General features: G+C 41.4%; 1 protein-coding gene across 1 annotated transcript in view; it reads left to right on the forward strand.

Annotated features, from left to right (window-relative positions):
- The window catches only part of USP33 (ubiquitin specific peptidase 33), a 75,759-nt gene that overhangs the window by 9,014 nt on the left and 41,276 nt on the right, over positions 1-25,469 (forward strand). Inside the window, exons 2-6 of the mRNA XM_081088442.1 lie at positions 17,581-17,712; positions 17,900-17,953; positions 18,584-18,646; positions 19,916-20,068; positions 23,132-23,234. Coding sequence (XP_080944568.1) covers positions 17,581-17,712; positions 17,900-17,953; positions 18,584-18,646; positions 19,916-20,068; positions 23,132-23,234 — 505 coding nt within the window. The remainder of the gene's footprint in view (positions 1-17,580; positions 17,713-17,899; positions 17,954-18,583; positions 18,647-19,915; positions 20,069-23,131; positions 23,235-25,469) is intronic.

Genomic DNA, 25,469 nt, shown 5'->3' on the forward strand with positions numbered 1-25,469 from the left:
TTGGTGTGGGTCTTTTTGGGTTCACCTTGTTTGGGACTCTCTGTGCTTGTGTGATTTTTTTCTTCCCCACCTCTGGGAAGTTTTCTGATATTATTTCTTCAAATAGGTTTTCTAACCCTTGTTCCTCTTTCTGTTGTTCTGGCACCCCTATTATTCGTATGTTGTTTCGTTTCATGTTGTCCCATAGCTCCCTTAGGCTCTCCTCCTGTCTTTTAATTTTTTCTCCAATTGCTGTTCAGTTTGGATGTGTTTTCTTTCCCTGTCTTATTATTCGCTAATTCGGTCCTCCGCTTCTCCTAGTCTACTGTTGAAACTTTCAATGGTGTTTTTTATTGCAGCTACATCACTCTTCATTTCTTCTTGGTTCCTACATAATTTATTGATTGTTTCATCTGTTTCTTCTTGCTTCTTGCATAAGTTGTTGATTTTTTTCTCCATCTGTTTTATGCACTCTAGGACCCTTAATTTGAATTCTTTTTCTGTCATGTTGCATGCCTCTGTATCACTTAGCTGCTTTTCTGGTGAGTCCTCCTTTCTTTCCTTTGGGGGTTTCTTTGTCTACCCATGTTTGATCGTACCGCTATATCTAGATGTTGAGTTGTTCATTGACTGCTCCTTGGGTGGCAGTGGCTCCTCAGACTGCGGTTGCTCCTCGGGCAGTTGTGGTAGCAGCTGCTCCTCAGTTGGTAGCAGCTCTCCTGGTGGGTGCTGTTCACAGTTGTGGTGGCTCCTCTGGCTGGTGGGGGGAGGCTTCACACACAGCTACTGTTCCTCAGACAGAGGGTGTGGTGACCAGGAGGCTGCTGTTCCTTGGATGGGGTCAGGCTACACAAGCAGCTGCTACTCCTTCGAATTGTTACTCTTAATTTCTTAAGCGGCCTCAGGGCAAGGTGTCTTCCAGTAGGGTGTGTCAACTGTCTTCCCCCCAGGCAAGGCGGGTGTCTATCCCTCCCAGGCAAGGCAGATGTCTATGTGGCTGTGTGAGGGAATGACTGAGCCGAGGAGACTTGGGGTGTCTGCCTTCTGAGCTCTGTCCCCTGAGTCCCCAGTGCTGGCTTCTGCTCTCACAACTCCAGTCCACTTCACCCTCCTTCTGCCAGAGCACAAGGTGGGTGGCTCCACAGGGAATGTTTGTGCCTTGGCCCTTAAGAGGGTGCCTGAACTTTCAGCTGCCACTCTGTGGCAGACAGCACCCCACTGCTTTTCACAGCTGGATGTTATGTGGATACGTTCCTCAGTTTGGTGCTCTCTGCTGGGAAGCCCAGCTCCGGGATTAGATGCCAGAATTCTCAGTGGCACCTTTCCCCCCTCCACCACCGGCTGGGATATCTCTCTGGGACTTCAGTTCCCCTCTGTGGGTCACGTCTCTGCCCCTCCTACCAGTCTCTATGCCGGCTCCACCTTCGGTCCTTGGGTTTCAGGGTTCTCTCCTGTGAGTTTTCCGTTGATTATTCAGGAAGCCTTCTCATATTTCAGTTGTAATTCCAGCTTGTTCCTGGGAGCATGACCATGCAGCATCCTCCTACTCTGCCGCCATTTTTAATCTCCCCTCCATAAGTATTATAATGATTGTCTCATAAATGCTAGTGTACTGTTATTTAATCACCCCTTCATCTTTCTCAAAAGTGACTTAGAATTACCATCAACTGGTTTGAGCCTCATTTAGAACTCCATTACTTTCATATATTCCTGTTTTTCCTTTTTATTCCTTTCTTACCCTCTCATCTTTCTCCTTTTCTTTCCCTACCTAGTATTTGTCGCAATTACTTCAACTGCATAAGGTTACAGTTGACTACTTTGCCATTATTGGACTTTTTTTGTTCTTTATTGTATATGCTAATTAATGTTCACAGATCTCAAAGGATTGTACTTAGAGGGTTGCCAGATTAGAGTTATTATTTTGGATGAGTTGTGTGGCAGTGTTAACCATAGATTGCCAGTAGAAAAATCAGGAGATTATATTGTTCTCTTAATAGATTTACTAAGGCTCTCTCATTAATTAGACTGTTAAGGGTCAAAGAGACATGTTCCACCCACCTGGTGTGGTTCAGGGTTGAGTGTCAACCTGTGAACCAGGAGGTCACAGTTTGATTCCCTATCTGGGCATATGCTCCCTTCTTGGGTTGCAGGCTTCATCCCCAGTAGGGGGCATGCAGGAGGCAAGTGATCAATGATTCTCATTTATGTTTCTATCCCCCCCCTCAAGTCAATAAAGATAAATTTAAAAATATTTTTTTAAAGAGAGATGTTTCTAAGAAGAAGAAGATTAGTACTAAATTTCTATTTCTGTGTTATGGTTTGAATGAAAATTAAGAATGATTTGGGGAAGATTTATAGAACTCTGAATTCTGTGTGGAGATTTGAAGCAGTTTGTTTGCCAGAATATTTGTTTAATGAGCAAGAAACAACTCTGGCCAGTATGGGTCAGTGGATAGAGCATAGGGCCCACAGAAGGGTCTTGGTATTGATGTCTGATCAAGGGCATGTACCTGGGTGGCAGGTTTGATCCCCAGTCCTGGTTGGGCCTGTACAGGAGGCAATCAATTGATATATATCTCTCACATCAATATTTCTCCTCCCCCTTCCTCATCCTTCTTCCTTCTTCCCCCTTCCTTCATCCCCCTTCTCCTTCCCCTCTATCCACTTTTTCTAAAAAAATCCATGGGAAAAAAATATCCTCAGGTGTGGATTAACAAATAAAAAACAAGAAACAGCCCTAACTGGTTTGGCTCAGTGGATAGAGTGTCAGCCTGCGGACTGAAGGTTCCCAGGTTCGATTCCGGTCAAGGGCATGTACCTTGGTTGCGGACACATCCCCAGTAGGGAGTGTGCAGGAGGCAGCTGATTGATGTTTCTCTCTCATTGATGTTTCTAACTCTCTATCCTTCTCCCTTCCTCTCTGTAAAAAAATCAATAAAATATATTTTTAAAAAAACCAACAAGAAACAGTTTTTTAAGGGATCATCAGTAGATTTTGTTGATTAAAAGTCTTCATGAACAGTACTATGGTTTGATTTAGAATGAAATAAACTTTGCAGTGCTCAGTAATTAAGCATTGACATGCCCAGGCCTACTAGGGCTGTGCAGGGGCAGCTGATCAATGATTTTCTCTCATCATTGATGTTTCTATTTCCCTCTCCCTTCCTCTCTGAAATCAATAAAAATATATTTAAAAATATAAAATGAAATAAACTTTTCTGCTTGTTATTGTGCTCTTTTTACTGATTTTGGTCATTCTTTTGGGCTTGCTATTTTGGGTAGCAAATTCTTCTATGATAAAAGAAAAAAATTAGCCATAAGCTTTTTATACTAATAGTATTGACTTTTTGCAATTAAAATAATTCTACAGTCTAATATTTAAAACAGTACTCTTTAATGAGCCACATTAGTTATAGTGATGGAACAGAAGTGGTTGAAACTACGATAGACAAATTAGTTTTTCTATAGTAATCAGAATCTTAGAATTGACTTTTTAGTCCAAAAGGCTGTCCTTTGAAATACTGCCCCTGACAGTTGGTTATCTAATCTCTGTGTGTTAAAGTGATGGGGAACATCCCACTTCCCAAGGCTTAACCTTTCATTTTTGTATAGCTCTTAATTATTGAAAATCTTCATCATTGATTGGACTTGTTATTTCTAACTTTTTTAAGTTAAGTAAAAAAGAAGGGATTCCTCTTACTTTGGTCATTATGTCCAAATAATTGGCATCAAATTCTCCCAATTAATTGCCTTTTGCTGTCTAAGCATCCATACTTTTAATTTCCCTCTCTCTCTCTCTCTCTCTCTCTCTCTCTCTATATATATATATATATATATATATATACACACACATACAAACATACACATACTAGAGGCCCAGTGCATGGGTGGGGTCTGGTCAGCCCAGCCCCAATTGGGGCAGATCAGGACTGGGCCTGTCAGGAGGAGGAGGTGGCAGGAGGTTGGCTGGCCAGCCTGCCCTGATCAGGGCCCAATCAGGTTTGGGCCGGCTGGGGGAGGGACCATGGGCAGTTGGCTGGTGGGCCCCACCCCCGGTTGGGGGCCAACGGTCTGGGGAGGGGCCATGGATGGTTGGCTGGCCCCACCCCCTATTGGGTGGAGGGTGTGATAAGGGGTGGGGCCAGCAGGGGGAGGGGTTGTGAGGGTGGCCTGCTGGCCCCATCCCCTGATTGGCTGGTTCGCTGGCTACAGTGGGCGACATAGCGACCAGTCGTTATGGCATTTCGGTTGCTGGCTTTTTATATCTATGTATATATAGATACAGATAGAGATAGATAGATTCCTCCCACCCTCCAAAAAAACTCCATGAGATAGATGTTTGTAATTTTTTCAGTTTTATAGACGAGGAAATTGAGACTCTGAGAAGTAACTTAAACCTTGTCACAAACCTGTTATAGTGAAGCTTGGCTTTGAATGCCAGTATCCTTGCTTTAGAAACTTTACCCTTAGCCACAGTGTTGTTTTATGTAGCTTTCAAATTAATTTATTTTAAGACTTTATGTGGAAGGCATTCTTATTTTAGTATTCTTCATAAGTAAAACATTTCAGATAATAATCTACTTAGTTTATGAGTACAATAAGACTGGCTACTTTTAAATTCTGTAACATACTGTTCTCTTGAAAAATTGACTAGGAGTTGCACTGTTAGAGTTTTCTAGTGTCTATCTAGAGCAGGGGTGGGCAAACTTTTTGACTTGAGGGCCACAATGGGTTCTTAAACTGGACCGGAGGGCCGGAACAAAAGCCCGGAGTGGATGGAGTGTTTGTGTGAACTAATATAATATAATATAAAGTGTTTATAATATAATATAAATTCAAAGTAAACATCAGTACATAAAAGGGTACGGTCTTTTTTTTCAATAGTTTTATTCATTTCAAACGGGCCGGATCCAGCCTGCGGGCCGTAGTTTGCCCACGGCTGATCTGGAGTCTACCTGAAACCCTTATTTTTGGCCTCACCTTCAGACTAGATGCTTTGAACCCCAATATAACATATTACATTCATCCTTGTTAATTTTAGCTCAGTTTACTAGTTTATTTTTTAAAGACGTATTTTTTAAATAATTTTATGATTAGAATTCACTAGCCTGCATTCTGTTTCTTTATCTAGATTTTTGTTAAAAATCTTGAACAGGTTTGGCTGATGTGGCTCAGTGTTGAGCATTGACCCATGAACCAGGAGGTCACGGTTTGATTCCAGTCAAGGCACATGCCTCGTTTGTGGCTCAATCCCCAGTAGGGGGTGTGTAAGAGGCAGCCAATCAATGACTCTCTCTCATCATTGATGTTTCTCTCTTCCCTCTGAAATCACCAAAAATATATTTAAAAAATATTGAACATTTTTGCCACTTGTAAGTACAGACATCATTCTTAATTCATACCAATCTTCTATGTGTAACTATTAAATTAGCTACCATTTCTCCTGACAATTTTTTTCTCACAATTGCTTGAACCTCTTTTTTTATACTAAGTATTTTATTTATATACTGTTGTCAGTGTATATAGAAAGCAAAGAGGAGAATATTTCCATTCATTGGCTAACAGTATTTAAAGGAAAATGTATAGTTTAAATACTTTTATTTTAAGCAAATAAAAAATAAGAAAATTCAGAACTCATGTTTAGGAATTAAGAAAATAAAATCAAAACCAAGTAGGACATGTAGATTAAAGATAAAACTATAATTAATGAAATTGGAAACAAAACAAAAATAGTGGAAAGGATAAATCCCAAAGCTGGTTCTTGGCAAAGAACAATAAATTAGATAAACCTCTAAGAGAAGAGTAAAAAAATTGGAGTAAAAATATACAAGTTTAGGAATGAGAAAGTAAACACCTAGATATGAGTGATTAATAGGATTTTTATGCAAATCTTGTTGAGAATATTACATGCAATGCTATGATGCCAAAATTGAAAATCAAGAGGAAATATGATTTTATAGCAAAATATAAATTAGTGGAATTGACCCAATAAGTGAAAAACTTGAACCAACTTATTCCTACTAAAGGATCAAAGAGATGATTGAAGATCTGTTCTTTTTTTTTTCTTTATTGATTATGGTATTACATATGTGCCCTTAACCCCCCATAATCCACCTCCTCCCCCCTCATGTCCTCACCCTGCTGGTGTCTGTGTATATTGGTTATGTTTATGTGCATGCATACGAGTCCTTTGGTTGATCTCTTATTTCTACCCCCACTCTCTCCTGCCTTTCCTCTGAGGTTTGACGGTCTGATCAATGCTTCTCTATCTCTGGATCTGTTTTTGTTCATCAGTTTCTGTTGTTCATTATATTCCACAAATGAGTGAAATCATTTGATATTTATCTTTCTCCAACTGACTTATTTTGCTTAGCATAATGCTTTACAGGCCCATCCATGCTGATCTGTTCTTGAAAGAGGCAGCAGAGCAGATGGTTTCACAGCTGTTTCATTTAATTTATAAAGAACAGTAAAGGCCTGGTACACGGATTCGTGCACCAGTGAGGTCCCTCAGCCTGGCCTGCTGGGATTGGGCCAAAACTGGCTCTCCAACATCTCCCGAGGGGTCCTGGATTGCGAGAGGGCACAGGCCAGGCTGAGGGACCCCATCGGTGCGCGATTGGGGCAGGGGAGGGACCACAGGAGGGCTGCAGGACGCATCCGGCCTGCCTCGTCTAGTCCCGATTGGCCAGACCCCACCAGCAAGCTAACCTACTGGTCGGAGCATCTGCCCCTTGGTGGTCAGTGTGCGTCATAGCGATTGGTCAAACGGTCGAACACTTAGCATATTAGGCTTTTATTATATAGGATAATGTAATGTAGAAAAAAACCCTATTCTGTGGTATAGAATATGCAGAGCTACTCAGTACATTTTGTCAAGCATACATATTTTTATTCCTGATAAAAGGGTTTTTCAAAAAGGTTAACCCCACTTATGTATAGAAATACAAAATTTCTAAATATAGTATTAGGCAATAGAATCTAGATATGAAGCATTAGACTAATAGTACATTTGACCCAATATTATACCAATGCAAGGATCATTAGTATAAAATCTGTTAATATAATAGATTATATCAACAAATGAAGCAAGGAATAATAGTAAGCCATTAGTAGCTGCTGAGTAGACATTTGGTAAAGTTTGTTAAGATAATTTCTAATTTAAAAAACTAGGTAAATTAAGAATAGAAGGAAATGCTCAGCTGGCATGGCTCAGTGGTTGAGCATCTATCTATGAAACTGGAGGTCACAGTTTGATTCCCAGTAAGGGCACATGCCCAGGTTGTGGGCTCAACCCCCAGTAGGTGATCAGTGATTCTTTCTCATCATTGATCTTTCTCCCTTCCTTTCTGAAATCAATACAAATAGATATATTCCATATACCTATATATGGAATAGAAGAAAATTATAGTAGATGTCCTTAATGGCAAAACTACTAAAACAAAGACCCAAACATGGATGCTTTTGGCCACTTTTATGTTGAAAATAACTTTAGAAGTTCTGGTAAATGCATTAAAACAGTATGATTATTGTTACTAATATTAGAGAATAGGAGGTAAAATGATCATGTTTTTCATATATTCAGAGAATAGCCAAGGGAACTGTGAAAATGAATAGTGAAGATTTTATGGTTATAAAAATATTCTATATAAACTTTATAATCAGATCAATATGGTATTGTCATAGATTAGTAGAGCAAAATGGAGCATACAGAAATATATTATGTTCAAATTTAATAAAGGGTAAAGATAGTATTACCGTTCAGTGGGAAATGAGTAGATTATGTAATAAGTGGTGCTGATACAATTGTCGGCCCATCTGGAAGAAAATTGGGTTTCTGTCGTAAGACAAACTCCAGATGGATTAAAGCCCTATAAAAAAGTATTTAAGTTTATTCTACAGCTTCAGCTAGATAAAAGATTAGAAATTCAGAGCCTTTATAAAATAAGAGATGTGTTTGATTTTATAAAAATGAAACGTTTAATGATAAAGGACACTGTAAGAAAGTTAATAGCAGTATTGGCACTAAAACAGATACATAGACTAATGGAATAGCATAGACAGCCCAGAAATAACGCCTGCGTAAGGTGGGGCTAAAGTAGGTTTACAGTTGTTGAGTACATGAAGCAGAGTTTATTTTTGTATTATTATTTATTAATTATTATATTATTTTCCATACAAAGAACTATAAATCTACTTTTGCCCCACCCTGTATATAGTCAAATGTTTTTTTTTTAAATATATTTTATTGATTTTTTACAGAGAAGAAGGGAGAGAGATAGAGAGTTAGAAACATCGATGAGAGAGAAACATCGATCAGCTACCTCCTGCACATCTCCTACTGGGGATGTGCCCGCAACCCAGGTACATGCCCTTGACCGGAATCGAACCTGGGACCTTTCAGTCCGCAGGCCGACGCTCTATCCACTGAGCCAAACCGGTTTCGGCGTCAAATGTTTTTTGATAGGAGTGCCAAGACCATTTAAAGGGAAGGGGCAGTCTTTTCAACAAAGGGTATTCGGCAAACTGTATAGCCACATGAAAAAATATAAAGTTGGACCCTTACCTTACACCAAATAAAAAAATTGACTCAGTGAGTCAAAGGCCTAACTGTAAGAACTAAAACTCTTAGAAGAAAATATATGGTGAAAAGTTTGTGACATTAATATTTGATAGTGATTTCTTGGATATAACACCAAAAGCACAGAAAACTAAATAAATTGGACTATATCAAATTAAAAACAATTCTTTATGAAAGAACACAATCAATGGAATGAAAAGCAACCTATGGAATGGGAGAAAATATTTGCAAATCATGTACGATAAGGAATTAAATATACAGAATATATGAAGGACTTCTACAACTCAACAATAAAAATGCAAACAGTCCCATTAAAAGACAGCAAGGACTTGGATATTCATTTCTTAAAAGAAGGTATTTAAATAAATGGCTAACAAAAACACATGAAAAGATGTTCAGTATTATTGATCATTAGGAAAAAGAAAATTGAAACCACAGTGATACCACCTTATACCCATTAGGATGACTCTTATCATGAAATGAAAAAAATAACACAAAAATAAGTGTTGGTGAAGATGCTAAGTAATTGGAACCCTTGTATACTGAAGTGGGAATGTGAAATGGTGCAGCTGTATGGCTGGCAGTATGTATGTACATGTATAGTATGGCGATTCCTCAAAAAATTAAAAATGGAATTACTGCCCTACTGGTGTGGCTGTGTCGACCTATGAACCAGGAGGTCATGGTTCAATTCTCCATTAGGTCACATGCCCGGGTTGTGGGCTCAATCCCCAGTGGTGGGCATGCAGGAGGCAACCAGTTGATTCTCTCTCATCATTGATGTTTTTATCTCTCCCTCTCCTTACCTCTCTGAAATCAATAAAAATATATTTTAAAAAAAATGAAATTACCATTCGCGGGCTAATGCTCCAACCACTGAGACAAACCATCCAGGACTACAGGAATGTTTTTAATGCAAGATATGGAAACAAAATGAAGGTTCATTGTGAAAAAGTTGACATAGATGGATGTCAAAGTAGTATTGACCAAAAGGCCATATATGTCTCTGTACATTTATTTGTATATGATTTTACAAGAATGGAAAAATATTGAAGCAACATACAGATTTTATAGTGCAGATATGTTGGTATTAAATTGTCGGTTTTATATGTCTAAAGAAGTCTTTATTTTGTCTTTGTTTTTGAAAGATGTTTCCTAGATATGGAAATAAAATAAGTTGACAGTGTATTTTCAGTTCTGTTGCTCCATTGTCTTCTGGTTTGCATTGTTTCTAATATACATTATGGGTCTGTCTTGGCTGCTTTGAAGATGTAGTTTTTATAACTGGTTTTAAGCAACTTGTTTTTGATGTGCCATGGTACAATATATTCATGTTTTATGCTTCAAGTTTGTTGTGTTGCATCAATCTGTACATTTTTAGTTTTCATCAAATTTGGACTTTTCCATCCAGCTAATGATCTTATTCTCTCAGTCTTTCTGTTTCAATTTGAATAGTTTCTTTTGCTGTGTCAAATTCATTATTCTTTGCATTGTCTAATCTGCTGTTAATCTCATCCACATGATTTTCACCTCAGACACTGTTTCTTTTTAAACATCTAGAAACTTGATTTGGGCTTTTTAAAAAAAGTCTTCCATGTCTTTCCTTAGCATGTGCTTCCTTTATTCTCTCATCTGTTATTTCTGGGTTTCTTTTTCCACTCCTCACTGTGGGTCAGTTTTTCCTTCTTTGTATGTCTTACAATGTTTGATTGGATGTCAGACATTGTCATTTTTACCTATTCAGGTGCTAGGTTTTTTCATTCCCTTGAATATCTTTCAGCATTGTTTTGGAAACAGTTATGTTTCTTGGAAACAGTTTGATACTATAATACTTGCTTTGAGCCTTTTTAAGGCAGAGCTTTCTAAGTGCTCTGTTTTATTTACTGTATGTTATGAAGTCTTTCAACTCTGGCTAATGGGAACAAAAACTTGTGTTGGCTTTGAGAATTGTTCTACCTATTCCTTTCCAGTAGTTCTTTCTCCTGCTTAGAGTAGTTTAATCACATGCACATGCTCATCAGTACTCAGATGAAGACAATGGTATCTCTTTATAAATCTTGTGAGTTTCTTCACTCTCTGTTTAGTTCTTTCCTCTCTGTTATTTGGCTGTGATTTTTAGCAACCTTGGCCTCACTGAATTTTCAACTTCTCTACCTGTACTGTGGCCTAGAAATTTTCTCCAACCAGTAAGCTGGGACAGTCACCTTGTTTTTATCATCTAAGAGATCAGTGTCCTACACTGCCTATTATAGTGCAATACCTGAAAACCATTGTTTTATGTATCTTGTCTGGCTTTTTAGTTATTTAATGTGAGAAAGTAAATCTGCTCCTTGTTACTCCATCATGGCTGACAGTGGAGTTAATTATCTAAGAGGTAAGAGCTACCTAACCACAAAAGGAAGTGAGAGGTGGGTGGGAAAGGTTGCCAAACCCTCCCCCCAAACATTAAGAAATGAAAAATATTAGCAGTTATTTTAAATTTAACTTCATGCTCTAAATGTTTGGGTCATGGCTGATTTAATACTAGAGGCCCGTTGCAGGAAGATTCCTGCAAGAATAGGGCTTCCTCAGGCCTATTCCTGTAAGAATAGGACTTCCTCAGGCCTATTCCTGCAAGAATAGGGCTTCCTGAGGCCCGGGCTTCGCTCCCTTCTCCAACGCCTTGCTCCCTCCCATCTCCGCCGCCTGGCTTCCTCCCATTTCTGCTGCTGTCCCACCCGGCTGCCCTGGGTCGCACATGGGAGGGCCAGATGTCGGCTGGGTGAGGGTGGATCACTGCTGTCCCGCCCGGCTGTCCCAGGTCACACATGGGAGGCCGGGATGGTAGCCGGACAGGTGGCGGATCGCTGCTGTCCCACTCGGCCACCCCCGGTCGCACACGGGAGGCCGCCCCGGGTTGCACATAGGAGACCGGGATGGCGGCCTGTCCAGCGGCAGATAGCTGCTGTCCCGCCCAGCCGCCCCGGGTTGCACATGGGAGGCACGGATGGTGGTGGGGCAGGCGGCGGATGGCGCTGTCCCACCCTGCTTGCAGTATGCAAATTAATGGCCATCTTTGTTGGCTTAATTTGCGTACTCTTCTGATTGGCTGATGGGCGTAGTGATGGTATGGTCAATTAGCATCTTTGTCTTTTATTAGTGTAGATTATATGATAATTAGTGGCCTGGTGCACAGATTTGTGCACATTGGACGGAAATTAATTAGAAGAAAGACTCTTGCGGTATTTACATTACTGCAAAAAATTACATGTCAAAATAGTATATATAATATCTATATATCTATCTAATCTAATAATAGATAAACATGGTAATTGACCATACCTCCGCTACCCTTCCCATTGGCTAATCAGTAGGATATGCAAATTAACCCAACCAAGATGGCGGCTGGCAGCCACGCAGCTGAAGCGAGCAGGAGGCTTGCTTGCTCCAGTGATGGAGGAAGCCAAGCTTCCTCCCTGCTGCTGCCCGGCTCTGAGCTCCACTCTAAGCAACAAAGTTGCAATTATAGAAGCTAAACAAACCCCAGATGCCTGCTTTCAGCAGGCCATGGCCTGGGAGCTGGAGTGGCAACAAAGATTCAATTATAGAAGGTAAATAAATCCCAGAATAAAAAAAAAAGAATAAAGGGAGAGGCTGGGAGCTTCAGTCGCCGGCTTGGCCAGCCTGAAAACAGCCCTCAGCCCCTCATCCAGACTGGCCAGGCAATCCAGTGGGGACCCCCACCCTAAAGGGGGGGCGGGCAGTCTGAAAACAGCCATCAGCCCCTCATCCAGGCTGACCAGGCACCCCAGTGGGGACCCCACCGTGAAGGGGGTGTGACCAGCTACAAACAGCTATCAGCCCTTCACCCAAGCTGACCAGGCACCCAAGCGGGACCCCCACTCTGATCCGGGACACCCTTCAGGGCAAACCAGCCGGCCCCCACCCGTGTACCAGGCCTCTATCCTGTATAGTAAAAGGGTAATATGTAAACTGACCCTAACAGCAGAAAGACTGGGAATGACTGGTCACTATGACACACACTGACCACCAGAGGGCAGATGCTTAATGCAGGAGCTGCCCTCTGGTGGTCAGTTAGCTCCCACATGGGGGAGCTCTGCTCAGCCACAAGCCAGGCTGATGGCTGCCAGTACAGTGGTGGTGGTGGGAGCCTCTCCTGCCTCCTCAGCAGCACTAAGGATGTCTGACTGCAGCTTAGGTCTGCTGCCCGCTGGCAAATGGACATCCCCCAAGGGGTGCCGGGCTGCCAGAGGGATGTCTGATTGCCATCTTAGGCCCAATCCCCTGGGGAGCATGCCTAAGCCAGCAGGTGGTCATCCCCCAAGGGGTCCCAGACTGCAAGAGGGCACTGGCCGGGCTGAGGGACCCCCCTCCCCCCGAGTGCACAAATTTTTGTGCACCAGGCCTCTAGTATCTATATATATAAAAGCCCAGAGACCAAACGGCAATATGACCAGAACTACCGGTTGACCAGTCGCTATGACACACACTGACCACCAGGGGGCAGATGCTCAATGCAGGAGCTGCCCCCTGGTGGTCAGTGCACTACCACAACGGGCTGATTCCTGCAGGCCATGCCCCCTCACCAGTGCACGAATCTGTGCACCAGGCCTCTAGCCTATATATATAAAAGCCCAGCAACCAAACGGCAATATGGCCAGAACTACCGGTCGACCAGTCGCTATGACACACACTGACCACCAGGGGGCAGATGCTCAATGTAGGAGCTGCCCCCTGGTGGTCAGTGCACTCCCACAACGGACTAATTCCCGCAGGCCATGCCCCTCACCAGTGCACGAATCCATGCACCGGGCCTCTAGTGTGTATATATATATACAGAGGAAGTATGCAAATTAGGCCGGGATGCCATAATGGGTCACAACTGGACAGTGGGAAGTTGCACATGCAGGTGAGGCCTGGAGTGGAGACAGAGACGGGCCAGTGAGCCGCCGTGCTCTGGCTTGGGCCGGTCCCCCAGAGCCGGAGCGAACATGGACAAGGACACGGGGGCTGGCCCGCAGTCTCTGCGTCCAAGCTCAGGCCCGGAGAGGAGACGGTGGGCCCACCTCTCACGGAATCAGCACACGGCGCCCTCCCGGCTCCCGTGGGTGCTGTCACTTGCTTCTGCCTCCCGCGGAAGCCGCGTGGCTCCTGTGGAAGCAGTGTGGCTCCCAGTGGTGCACTGCGGTTCCTGACGGCTCTCGCGGAAGCGGCGAGCGACCTACTGCGTGCGATATCACGCGATGGGCTACTAGTAGTATTATAAAATTAAAACACAGTGCGATTGGCACGAGCAAGAGCTTTATATGTATCGCGCACGCACGAGTCAATGTTTATTTTCAAATTGCCAGTGCACATCATATGTACTTGCTGATCGGTAAGTCAGACAGTCGAATAAATCACGATGTGGTTCATGTTGAATGTCAACAAAAACAACTAAATTCAGGATCAACAATGACAGATCGAAGCACACATGCGATTGGCAGCAGCAAGAGCTTTACATGAATCGCACAAGCGCAAATCAACATTTATTTTTAAATTGCCAGTGCGCATCATTTTACCAATTGGTCAGATCAGCAGTTCTCAACCTGTAGGTCGCGACCCCTCTGGTGGTCGAACGACCCTTTGACAGGGGTCACCTAAGACCATCGTGCATATCAGATATTTATATTATGATTCATAACAGTAGCAACATTACAGTTATGAAGTAGCAATGAAAATAATTTTATGGTTGGGTCACAACATGAGGAACTGTATTTAAAGGGCCAGAAGGTTGAGAACCACTGGGTCAGATGGTTGGACAGACGGTCGGTCGATCATTTAGCCATATGTGTGTGTGTGTGTGTGTGTGTGTGTGTGTGTGTAATGTTTAGAAATAATTATTTATTTTCTATTAACCCCAGAGTGATGATTTCTATTGTATTTTGTAGGTAACAGTATAATATTGGAATCATTATTTGATTTGATTTCATCAAACCTTTTTGTTTAATGTTTTTACTAATGTATTAATATTTATAACCTTTATTCTTTCCTGGTAAGTTAATTTTCCCCTGGTATCCTCAAACCCCAAAGATGAACTAATGACCTGAAAAGCCCTCTTATTAAGAATTTATAGCCCAAAGAAGATGGAGAAATACTGAGTTAGATTTGAGACTTATTTGGAAATCACTCTGTATATCCACTTAACTCTATAATTTATAAAATTTGTAGTGGAGATAGATAAGATTCAGTGACCTTCCAGTATTCTGATCATTCTTTTCTCATAAGTTATTATGATGTCTTGGAGAAATTAAGTGGATTGGTATTGCAGAACACTTTGCCTTCTGTTTATTTTAATGAAATTGAGGAAACTTTTGAAAAATATTGGGAAAATTATAATTATTTGGGGAAACTACCTCAGTCTTAAACTGGTGGTCTCATGAAGAGAGAAGTATCAGACCTTATTGGTCATATTAAAGAAGCATTGTATAAAGAGGTGATGCAGAGAGCCCAATAAAATTTTATGAATATACTAGAGGCCCAGCGCACGAAATCGTGCCTGGCTAGGGTCCCTAGGCCTAGCGTGAGATCAGGGCCATCTTCTACCCGCTTGCCTGTCCCTAGTCCCGCCCTGCCGCCACCACCCACCCTGGTTCTCCGTTGGCCGGGCGATCAATCTGGGCCTGCAGGCTGGGGAGGGACCAGGAGGTCAGCGTTCCGCCAGTTCACCAGTCCCCAGTCCCGCCCCACCACCACCCACCCCAGTTCCCTGTAGTTCCCCATTGGCCATCCAGTGATCAGAGCCTGTGGGCTGGAGGGAGGGACCAAGAGGTGGTCAATGCACCTTTTAGCAACTGGTCGATCTGTCATTCCGGTCATTATGCCGTTACGGTCACTTGCCTTTTATTATTTAGGACTAGGGGCCAGTTGCACGAAATTCGTGCACTGGGTGTGTGTGTGTGTGTTGGGGGGAGTGTCCCTCAGCCCAGCCTACCCCCTCTCACATACTGGGAGCCCTCAGGCGTTGACCCCCATCACCCTCCAATTGCAGGATCAGCCCCTTGCCCAGGCCTGACGCCTGGGCCAGAGGCGTCAGGCCTGGGCAGGGGACCCTCATTTCCCCCCATCACTGGTTCTGCCCCCAGCCCAGGCCTGATGCCTCTGGCCCAGGCGTCAGGCCTGGGCAGGGGACCCCCAGACCCCTCCGATTGCTGGCTCTGCCCCTTGCCCAGGCCTGATGCCTTGGCTAGAGGCGTAGACCCGCATCACCCTCCGATTGCCTGATCGGCCCCTTGCCCAGGCCTGAGGCCTCCGGCAGAGGTGTCAGGCCTGGGCAGGGGGTCCCCAGCTCCCCACGGTTGCAGGCTCTGTCCCTGCCCAGGCCTAACGCCTCTGGCCAAGGCGTTAGGCCTGGGCAGGGGACTCCCAGCTCCCCGCGATCTCCCGCTCTGCCCCTGCCCAGGCCTAACGCCTCTGGCCAAGGCGTTAGGCCTGGGCAGGGGACTCCCAGCTCCCCGCGATCTCCCGCTCTGCCCCTGCCGAGGCGTTAGGCCTGGGCAGGGGACCCCCAGCTCCCCGCAGTTGCAGGCTCCGCCCCTGCCCAGGCCTAACGCCTCTGGCCTAGGCGTCCGGCCCGGGCAGCGGGGACCCGCAGCTGCAGCGGCCCCGCGATCGTGGGCTCCGCTTTAGGCCCAGGCAAGGGACCCCTAGCTCCCGGGACTGCCAGCTTCGACCGTGCCCAGCTCCCATCGCTGGCTCCACTCCTACTTCCTGCTGTCACTGGCCAAGGCGGCAAAGGTGCCTGATTCTCCGATCATGGCTGGGGAGCAGGGCAAAGGCGGCCCCAGGCCACCTTTGCCCTGCCCCCCACCTCTTAGCTCCCCCCTGGGTTTCAGATCACTGTCAGTGGCAGGGGGCTTCTTCCTGCTTTCCCTTTCGCCTCCCTGCATTGTGCCTACATATGCAAATTAGCCGCCATCTTTGTTGGCAGTTAACTGCCATCTTAGTTGGCAGTTAATTTGCATATAGCCCTGATTAGCCAATGAAAAGGGTAGCGCCGTACGCCAATTACCATTTTTCTCTTTTATTAGTGTAGATGTATGTGCAGTACTGTGTACACACACATGCCCACATACACTCACACATGACATATACTACCTCATTAAATCCTTATAGTAACCCCATAAGTTAGGTATGCCATTCTGCTCTTACTGTTATCCTCAGGTTTGACTTCAGAGTCCTTGCTTTTACCCATAAGATATACAGGTGAATTCAAGTCCTAGTTTCACCAAGTGTTAACAGGGTGAACTCAGTCAGGTTTGCCTCTGTAGCCTTAGATGCAAATGAAGATAATGGTACCTACCTCACTCACAGTTGTTGAAAGGGTCATATTATAATGTGGTTCTCAACTTGGGGCGATTTTGCCTCCTACAGGACATAATTTTACACTGTGTAGTGATATTGGTTATCAAAATTTAGAGTGGTGGTGAGAGTGTTCTGACAGAAATCTTGCGAAACATCAGGACAGTACCCACAACAAATAATTATTTGGCCCAAAGTGTCAATGGTGCTAAGGTTGAGAAACTTTGATATAAAGTGACTATCTTCGTAGATTGCTAGGATATCAGACAATTTCATTTACTAATATATTTTCAGAAGGGGCTACTGCTAGTTTGAAAATAAAGGTATCTATTTGAATTTTCTTTCTTTTCAGTTTCTATTTCAGTATAAGTGTTCATTTTTTTTAAAGGATAAAAATATTAAATTGAATAACTTGAAAATTTCCCTTTCATTTATTTGTAAAAAGTAAAATGAGAGGGAGAAAGGGGGAAAAGCTGTAAAAGTAACGGAGAAACAAACAACATGAATTCATGAATATCAATTTTAATAAAATATTTAGTAGAGACATTTTCAGTGTTTATATTAACTTTATGAAAGTAATCTAGGTATATTTGAAAATATACTCTTGTGTGTTTCTTATTTTATCTTTTATTTTAATATCGTCGCATTTTAAAATGAACTTCTGGTTATTTTTTCCATAGGTATTACCTCATTTGGAAAGCCCCGGGAAACAGGAGAAAATTTATAACAAAATGCCAGGTTTTCGAAATCATTGTTCACATTTGGACTCAGTTGGTGAAATAACGAAAGAAGAGTTAATACAAAAATCTCATGTAAGAAAATTATTTTTTTTCCTTCCTTAAAAAATCATATTCACTTTCTCCTTAATGTGTTTTTTGTAAATTACTATAATACTCTTGTGTTTAGGAGTCCAGATTTTTTACATAAGATATTATTAGTGAATTGTATGTGTTTGTCTATGTTAATGATAATGTTGTCCATGTGATTTTTGTTTCATAGAGTACTTGTCAGGATTGTAAAGTCAGAGGACCAAATCTTTGGGCGTGCCTGGAGGTATATATATGTTTCTTCTCAAATGTTTGATATTATAAAATTTTATATCTGGATAAGGATAACTAGAAGGTATTTTTGACACTTAAAATATTTCATAAATGAACATATTTTTTTAATCCAGCCCCCCGCCCCATCTGAGGGTATGTTTTTATTGATTTTAGAGGGAGGGGAAAAGAAATGAATAAATGAATGAATTATACATACATACTTTGATCAGTTGCCTCCCATATGACTGGGGATGGAATCTGCAACTCTTTGGTGCACGGGACAATGCTCCAACCAACTGAGCCCCTGGCCAGGGCAAATGAAATTATTGATGACAAAAATTAAACTTCAAACTTTGGGTTTTAATTTACAGCTTTTTCACCGAGTTTTAGTAAATTACTAAAATATTTTATGCTTGTTTTTTATTAGGGGTGACAACTTTTAGCTTAGAAATATTCTGGTTTTATTCTTTTGTGCCTATTATCTTTTAGTTAAAATAACTATGGAAAGTCAGTTGATCATTAAGTTAAAAAACATGATAAAAAATGATCAAAATTTAATTGTAAATGTAATTGCAATGCTGTTATTGTAATGTGACACTTGTTCTAAAATACTTTATTTTCCTTTTTGTATAATTATTTATAGAATAGATGTTCATATGTTGGCTGTGGTGAATCACAAGTAGATCACAGCACCATACATTCTCAGGTATGTATATAGAAAATTTTAATGCAAGGCATTTTTAAAGAAAGCCTGAAGGAGAGGGAAAGCAAATATAACATTATTAATTGAAGTTATAATTTGAAAATTTGCTCCCATTCTAAACTGTAAGTTTCTCGAGAATGAACTGTCTTTTTTCACATTGATATCTCTACTGCATCAGCTGTTCTTAACTAGGGTTCCTCAACTCAGTCAATTAAGCCCGAATACCCCGAGACCCTCAGGCATCATTGTACTTAATTGATTTACTTCTGTGCATCTAGAGCAGCGGTTCTCAACCTGTGGGTCGCGACCCCTTTGGGGGTCGAACTACCCTTTCACAGGGGTCGCCTAAGACCATCGGAAAACACATATAGAGTTACATATTGTTTTTGTGATTAGTCACTATGCTTTAATTATGTTCAATTTGTAACAATGAAATTGGGGGTCACCACAACATGAGGAATTATATTAGAGTTGCAGCATTAGGATGGTTGAGAACCACTGATCTAGGGTGTTAGTGTTGTGTACCAATCTTGGTAGAAATGAGAAAATAGTTGCTCAAATCATTTTCTTTTCTTTTTTTTTTTTTTAAATATATTTTATTGATTTTTTACAGAGAGGAAGGGAGAGACATAGAGAGTTAGAAACATCGATGAGAGAGAAACATCGATCAGCTGCCTCCTGCACACCCCCCACTGGGGAAGTGCCCGCAACCCAGGTACATGCCCTTGACCGGAATCGAACCCGGGACCCTTCAGTCCGCAGGCCGACGCTCCACCCACTGAGCCAAACCGGTTTCGGCACAAATCATTTTCTATAGGGCATAATTCTCTTACAGAAACCCAGTTGAGAAAGGCTAAGTTCATATATTCACTATTACTTGAGCTGTTTTGTGCTTTAACTAATGTCATGTTTATTCTTTTGCCATTCTGATCTTTTAGAATAGATACTGTGTTATTGTCAATTATTTTCTTGTATTATGCTTACATGCTAACTGCAAAGCAGAGTCTTATACTGTTGTGTTTTATTTTTATAATAAATGGTGCTGAAAAATGACAATAGAATAACTTCTAGAGTAGACTTAGATATTATTACTATTCAGAATACTTCAGCAGTTTATCGAAAGAATGATTTTTGGTGTTCGCCTTTAACTCTTCTCTTTGGAGTATGTTGTTACTGATCAAAGGCCAGCAGTTTATCTTCTATGCTTTTTTGAAATGTTTTCAACTATACCTAATTCTGGTTCCTCTTCTTTGTCCCCATGAAATTATACAGGAAACAAAGCATTATTTAACTGTGAACCTTACCACTCTTCGAGTATGGTGTTATGCTTGCAGCAAAGAAGTATTTTTGGATAGGAAATTAGGAACTCAGCCTTCATTGTCTCACATAAGACCGGTTCACCAAACACAAGAAAACAATGTCCAGGTAATAATCTAAATCCATTTAATTATAATAGCAAATATTTTCAGATAATAATTTCAGAATTTGTCATGTAGTTGAAATTTAAAAGAACCCCAACAAACCTGTACTGTGAAAAATATCTGCAATGTGACTCTTTTTCTCAGTTCAAATACTGAGGCTGGTCTTTGTTCTTTTGTAGAATGCCTGGTTAGGGTGAGACTGAAGCCTATCTCTCTGAAGATGGAAAGCAACTGATGTGTTTTAAAAACTTAAAATAACCAAAAATCTGGTTTAAATAGTGTTATCTTTTTCTAGCAAGTCTGATTCTTGGAGAGGTGGTAGGCCTTCTTTGATAGGGAATAACAAATACTAATTCAGTTCCCTTTTCCTCGTTTACTTCCCCTTTTCATCCCCATTTGTATTACTCTCAACATTTACAATTAATTGAAAACCAGATAGAATATATTAAAGCTTAGCATCAATCTTTGGTTAAAAAATATGTATAGGCTTGCAAAGATTGACCACTTAATTTTGAGAATTTTCCAGTCATAAAAATACAGGAAAAGGGAAATGGAAAATTAAAATAGTTGGCTTCTAACTTACTCTAGTCATCATTTGCTCTATATGGTTTAATTGACACATTAGTGAGTTTTTTCCACACATGTGTTATTGTCCTTGATACCAACTCTCTTAGATTTTTTTTGTTGTATCTTTGTATCACATTCTGATAGTAGACATGTGTGATAGTAAATTTGCTTGCCTCACACTTATAAATTAAGATGATTAGGTTTTGGACAAGGTATACTTGTTGCATTTCTAGATTCATAGTTTTGAATGGCTCTCATTAATAAGTCACCACTATTACTATTTCTCCCATTGATACCTATTTATCACTCAGAAATGTGGTTTTGCCTTCTCTGGAGTGTTCTGGTAGTTTGAGAATAAGTTTTATTGAACAATCTTAGGTTTTTAACAAAAATTTGATAACTAAAAGTTTAATCACGTAAGGAACTGCTAACAGTTTTTACAAGGGCAGTACTCAAAAGGTGCCTAAAAGAATAAGCACAGATAGTTCACAAAGAAGTACAAATAAACACATTGAGAAAATGATCATCACTGACTAAAGAAAAGTAAGTTAAAACAGCTATCAGTTGCCATTTCTGCTAGAAGAGATTACATACTCTTAGTGAATGTTGAATCTGGTTGAATAAATGTACTGATACTTTTCTGATGACTTATAAATAATTCTTTGATGAGTTATATGTAGAGTACATTAAAGACATTAATTTCATGCAACTTCCTGATGATTCATTATTGAAAAATTACTAGAGGGGGAAAAAAGTTATTTGTACAAATTTTTTAGAGGTATAAAATTTAAAGGCTGTGTGAATAGAGCATTAGTTATAAAATAACAGTATTGGAAACCATTGAAATATCATTAAGATTTTTCAAATAGAAATTTTTTTTTAATATATTTTATTGATTTTCCACAGAGAGGAAGGGAGAGAGACAGAGAGCCAGAAACATCGATGAGAGAGAAACATCGATCAGCCGCCTCCTGCACATCTCCCACCGGGGATGTGCCCGCAACCCAGGCACATGCCCTTGACCGGAATCGAACCTAGGACCCTCCAGTCCGCAGACCGACGCTCCATCCACTGAGCCAAACCGGTTTCGGCTCAAATAGAAATTTTTTCTAGGCGGTAAATGGTTTATTTAAAGACTGCATTTCTCTGTATTTAAATATAACAAAATGACAATACGGTTCCTCCTCAAATGTTCAGTACCTACAGATGCCAGAAAGATAAAGTGGGTCAGTGTAAGGAATATGCATGCATCATAGAGATGGAATAAAGCTACACATTGGAGAATCAGAGCACATGCTGAGTGCATACTACTATTCATTTTCCTTCTGCAACTGAATATACTTTGATAATCTGTTATTACAAGAGAACTTACCAAATCAGATTTTTTTTTTTTAAATATATTTTATTGATTTTTTACAGAGAAGAAGGGAGAGAGATAGAGAGTCAGAAACATCGATGAGAGAGAAACATCGACCAGCCGCCTCCTGCACATCCCCCACTGGGGATGTGCCCGCAACCCAGGCACATGCCCCTGATCGGAATCGAACCTGGGACCCTTCAGTCCGCAGGCCGACGCTCCATCCACTGAGCCAAACCGGTTTCGGCCCAAATCAGATTTTTTTGTAAGCTCTCCCAATTTTTAAAATATTAGCTCAAATTTTGCTTTTTTGTTGTTGTTGTTAAATAGTGTGGGCCAGCATTTGACATTACAGGTCACCAATTGCAACTTCTGAGTCAAGCCAATTCTTGGGAATTAGTATTGGAGTATTTTATTTCTATTTAAAACAAATGAATTATTTCACATGCAGAAAAGGATAAATAAGTATAATAATTATCAGGAAAGATTGTAGAAGTTTAGAGATAAGTTAGCATGTTATGATAGACAAGCTTCTTGTAAAAAACATGAAAAATCTGAAAAGACACTGTAGGATATGTGCACTTAGGTCTTTTAAACCTTAATGTGGCCTTACTGAATTGGAGTGAATTGTGTTCAAGTTCAAAAAGGTCACAAGTGATTGTGTCATTCAAGTACATATGTTAATAAAGGTAGAGTGACATGCTATTCTAGATAGAGATCCTTATTACTTTCAAAATATAAACGTAAATTTTGTTCTAATTGATAATAACGTGAATTTTTTTAAATGATACTTTTTAAAATTTTTATAATCTATTTTTATTGATTTCAGAGAGGAAGGAAGAGGGAGAGAGAGATAGAAACATCCATGATGAGAGAGAATCATGGATCGACTGCTTCCTGCAAGTCCCCCACTGGGGATCGAGCCCACAACCCGGGCAGGTGCCCTTGACCGGAATCGAACCTGGGACCTTTCAGTTCACAGGCCGATGCTCTATCCACTGAGCCAAACCAGCTAGGGCAATAATGTGAATTCTTACTTAAAAATAACATTTCCCAAATTTTAGACTGAAGTGGTATATATGAGATAAAATTTAAAAAATTTTAACCTAAGGATTTAAGTCCACTATCTGTTTTGTTATCAAGGATTTTAAAATACCCAGTAACACGACATTAAAAACTCCTCTGGTTGCTGTGTTTGATGATCTGGACATAGAAGTGGAAGAAGAAGATGAACTTAAGGCAAGAGGTAAAATAATTCTTCTGTGTAACCCTCCTTTGTATGGTATTGCCCATCTATGTATTTAAAAGCCTAAGCAACTGGTCAACCATTCGACCAGTAGCTATGACGCAGACTGGCCACCAGGGGGCAGATGCTCTGACTGGTAGGTTAACTTACTGCTGGGGTCTGGCCGATTGGGACTGGGCGAGATGGGCCAGACATGCCCTGGAGCCTTTCCCGGCCCTGATCATGCACCGGTGGGTTCCCGGGTTGTGAGAGGGCACAGGCCAGGCCAAGGGACTCCACAGGTGTACGAACCTGTGAAAATTTCAAAATTTCACATTATACAGTTGTGAAAAGAACTCTGCAGATGATAATAATAAAAATAAAAATGCGATACATCACATAAAGAAATTGAAAGACATAAAACCACATGATCATATCAATAGATGCAGAAAAAACTTTCAGGAAAATCCAACACTTTTTAAAAATTATTTTTATTGATTTTAGAAAGAGAGGAAGGGAGAGATAGAAACATTGATGAGAGAGAAACATCCATCAGCTGCCTCCTGCAAGCCCCCTACTGGAGATCAAGCCTGCAACCTGGGCATGTGCCCTGACCGAATTGAACTGTGACATGGATTCACACTTAACCACTGAGTTATACAGGCTGGGCCCAATATCCATTTTTGATAAAAACTCTCAGCAAAGTGGGAATAGAGGGATCATTCCTTAACATAATAAAAGCCCTCTATGATAAACCTACAGCTAATATCATACTCAGTGGGCAAAAACTAAAAGCATTTCCCCTAAGAACAGGAACACGATAGGGATGTCCACTCTTACTCAACATAGTACTGAAAGTCTTAGCCACAGCAGTCAGGCAAGAAGAAAAAATAAAAGGCATCCAAATTGAAAAGGAGGAAGTAAAATTGTCATTATTTTCTTTGTTGTTTTTTTTTTGTATTATTTAAATTCTTTATTGCTTAAAATATTACATATGTCTCCTTTTCCCCCATTGACCTCTCCCCGGCCGTTCACACCCTCCAGCACATGCCCTCACCTCCCTACTATCTGTGTCCAAGAGTTATGCTTATATGCATGCATACAGCCCTTTGGTGGTACCCCTTAACCTTCCTCCCTGACCCCCCATCTTTCCTTTGAGGTTGGATGGTCTGTTTGATGTTTCTCTGTCTCTGAATCTGATTTTGTTCATCAGTTTATGTTGTTCATTATATTCCACAAACTAGAGGCCCGGTGCACGAAATTCGTGCATGGGAGGGGGGTCCCTCAGCCCGGCCTGCAATGACGCAAGTGTTCTGCGCCCAGCCTAGCCAGAGGCCAGGTTCACAAATTTCAAACCGATTCATTTGCCAACTCAAAAACCATGGCTATCATCTCAACTGCTATCTGATTTTAATCCTCCTGAGTATTTACATATTTTCTTCTCTCATCCCTCCCAAAACTAATCCTAGAGTTTTGAGAATCTGGGAACGTGGGCAAAGGAGAAAACAACCAAGAAATCTGAAATCTCAGTTCATTACCAAAACCAACAGTGCCTTTTTGTTTGTATTGGCCCCACTCAAATGATCAGATCATGTGAATCATAAAGCACAAAATACAGGTGTCCTTACTGACTGTGAAAAGTCCAAAGTGTAATTAAGTGTGCTCTTTCTTAGTGGCAGTGTCATTTACTCTACTCTTAAACGTTTATGTTTCCTTAAGCCTCTCTCTTTGTCGTACAGGCACACAAGGTTGCATCATACTCAGATTCACTAGCTAGGACTGGGGAGTGTGTGTTTTTCCTACTCGTCCTCAGCGTTAGCTGTCAGATGCACTAATCATTGCTTCCTTGCTGCATCTACTGTAGTGGAACGCAAGCTCCTGGCAAGACAGTGCCCAGAGAGCATTCCTGACAGATGCGAGGTTTGCTTTAGCCAGGCGCTCTGCTGGAAAGTTTCCTTTAACCATGCACACCCTCTTTCAATCCCCGGAGCTGGCAGGGTGCAGGCTGACGGGTCCCCGCTAGAAGGGGAAAGGATTTTACATTCTGCTAGGCTGCCTGACCTGAGGAACAATCTCTCAGCTAAACTCCTCCAACCCTCGTGGACAGGCTGTCCAAAGCTCTCGGGTGCTTAGAGGTTGCCGAGGTTCCCTCTTCGTGAAAGGGAGTGTGGGCTCGCCAGGCTGGAAATCTGGTCACTAGAGGTAGACGGGGAGCCAGGGGAGCAGGGGCGTAGGAGGGAGCTAAATGCAGGAGGC

This window comes from Myotis nattereri, assembly GCF_964212035.1.
Source record: "Myotis nattereri genome assembly, chromosome: 3".
Lineage (NCBI taxonomy): Eukaryota > Metazoa > Chordata > Mammalia > Chiroptera > Vespertilionidae > Myotis > Myotis nattereri.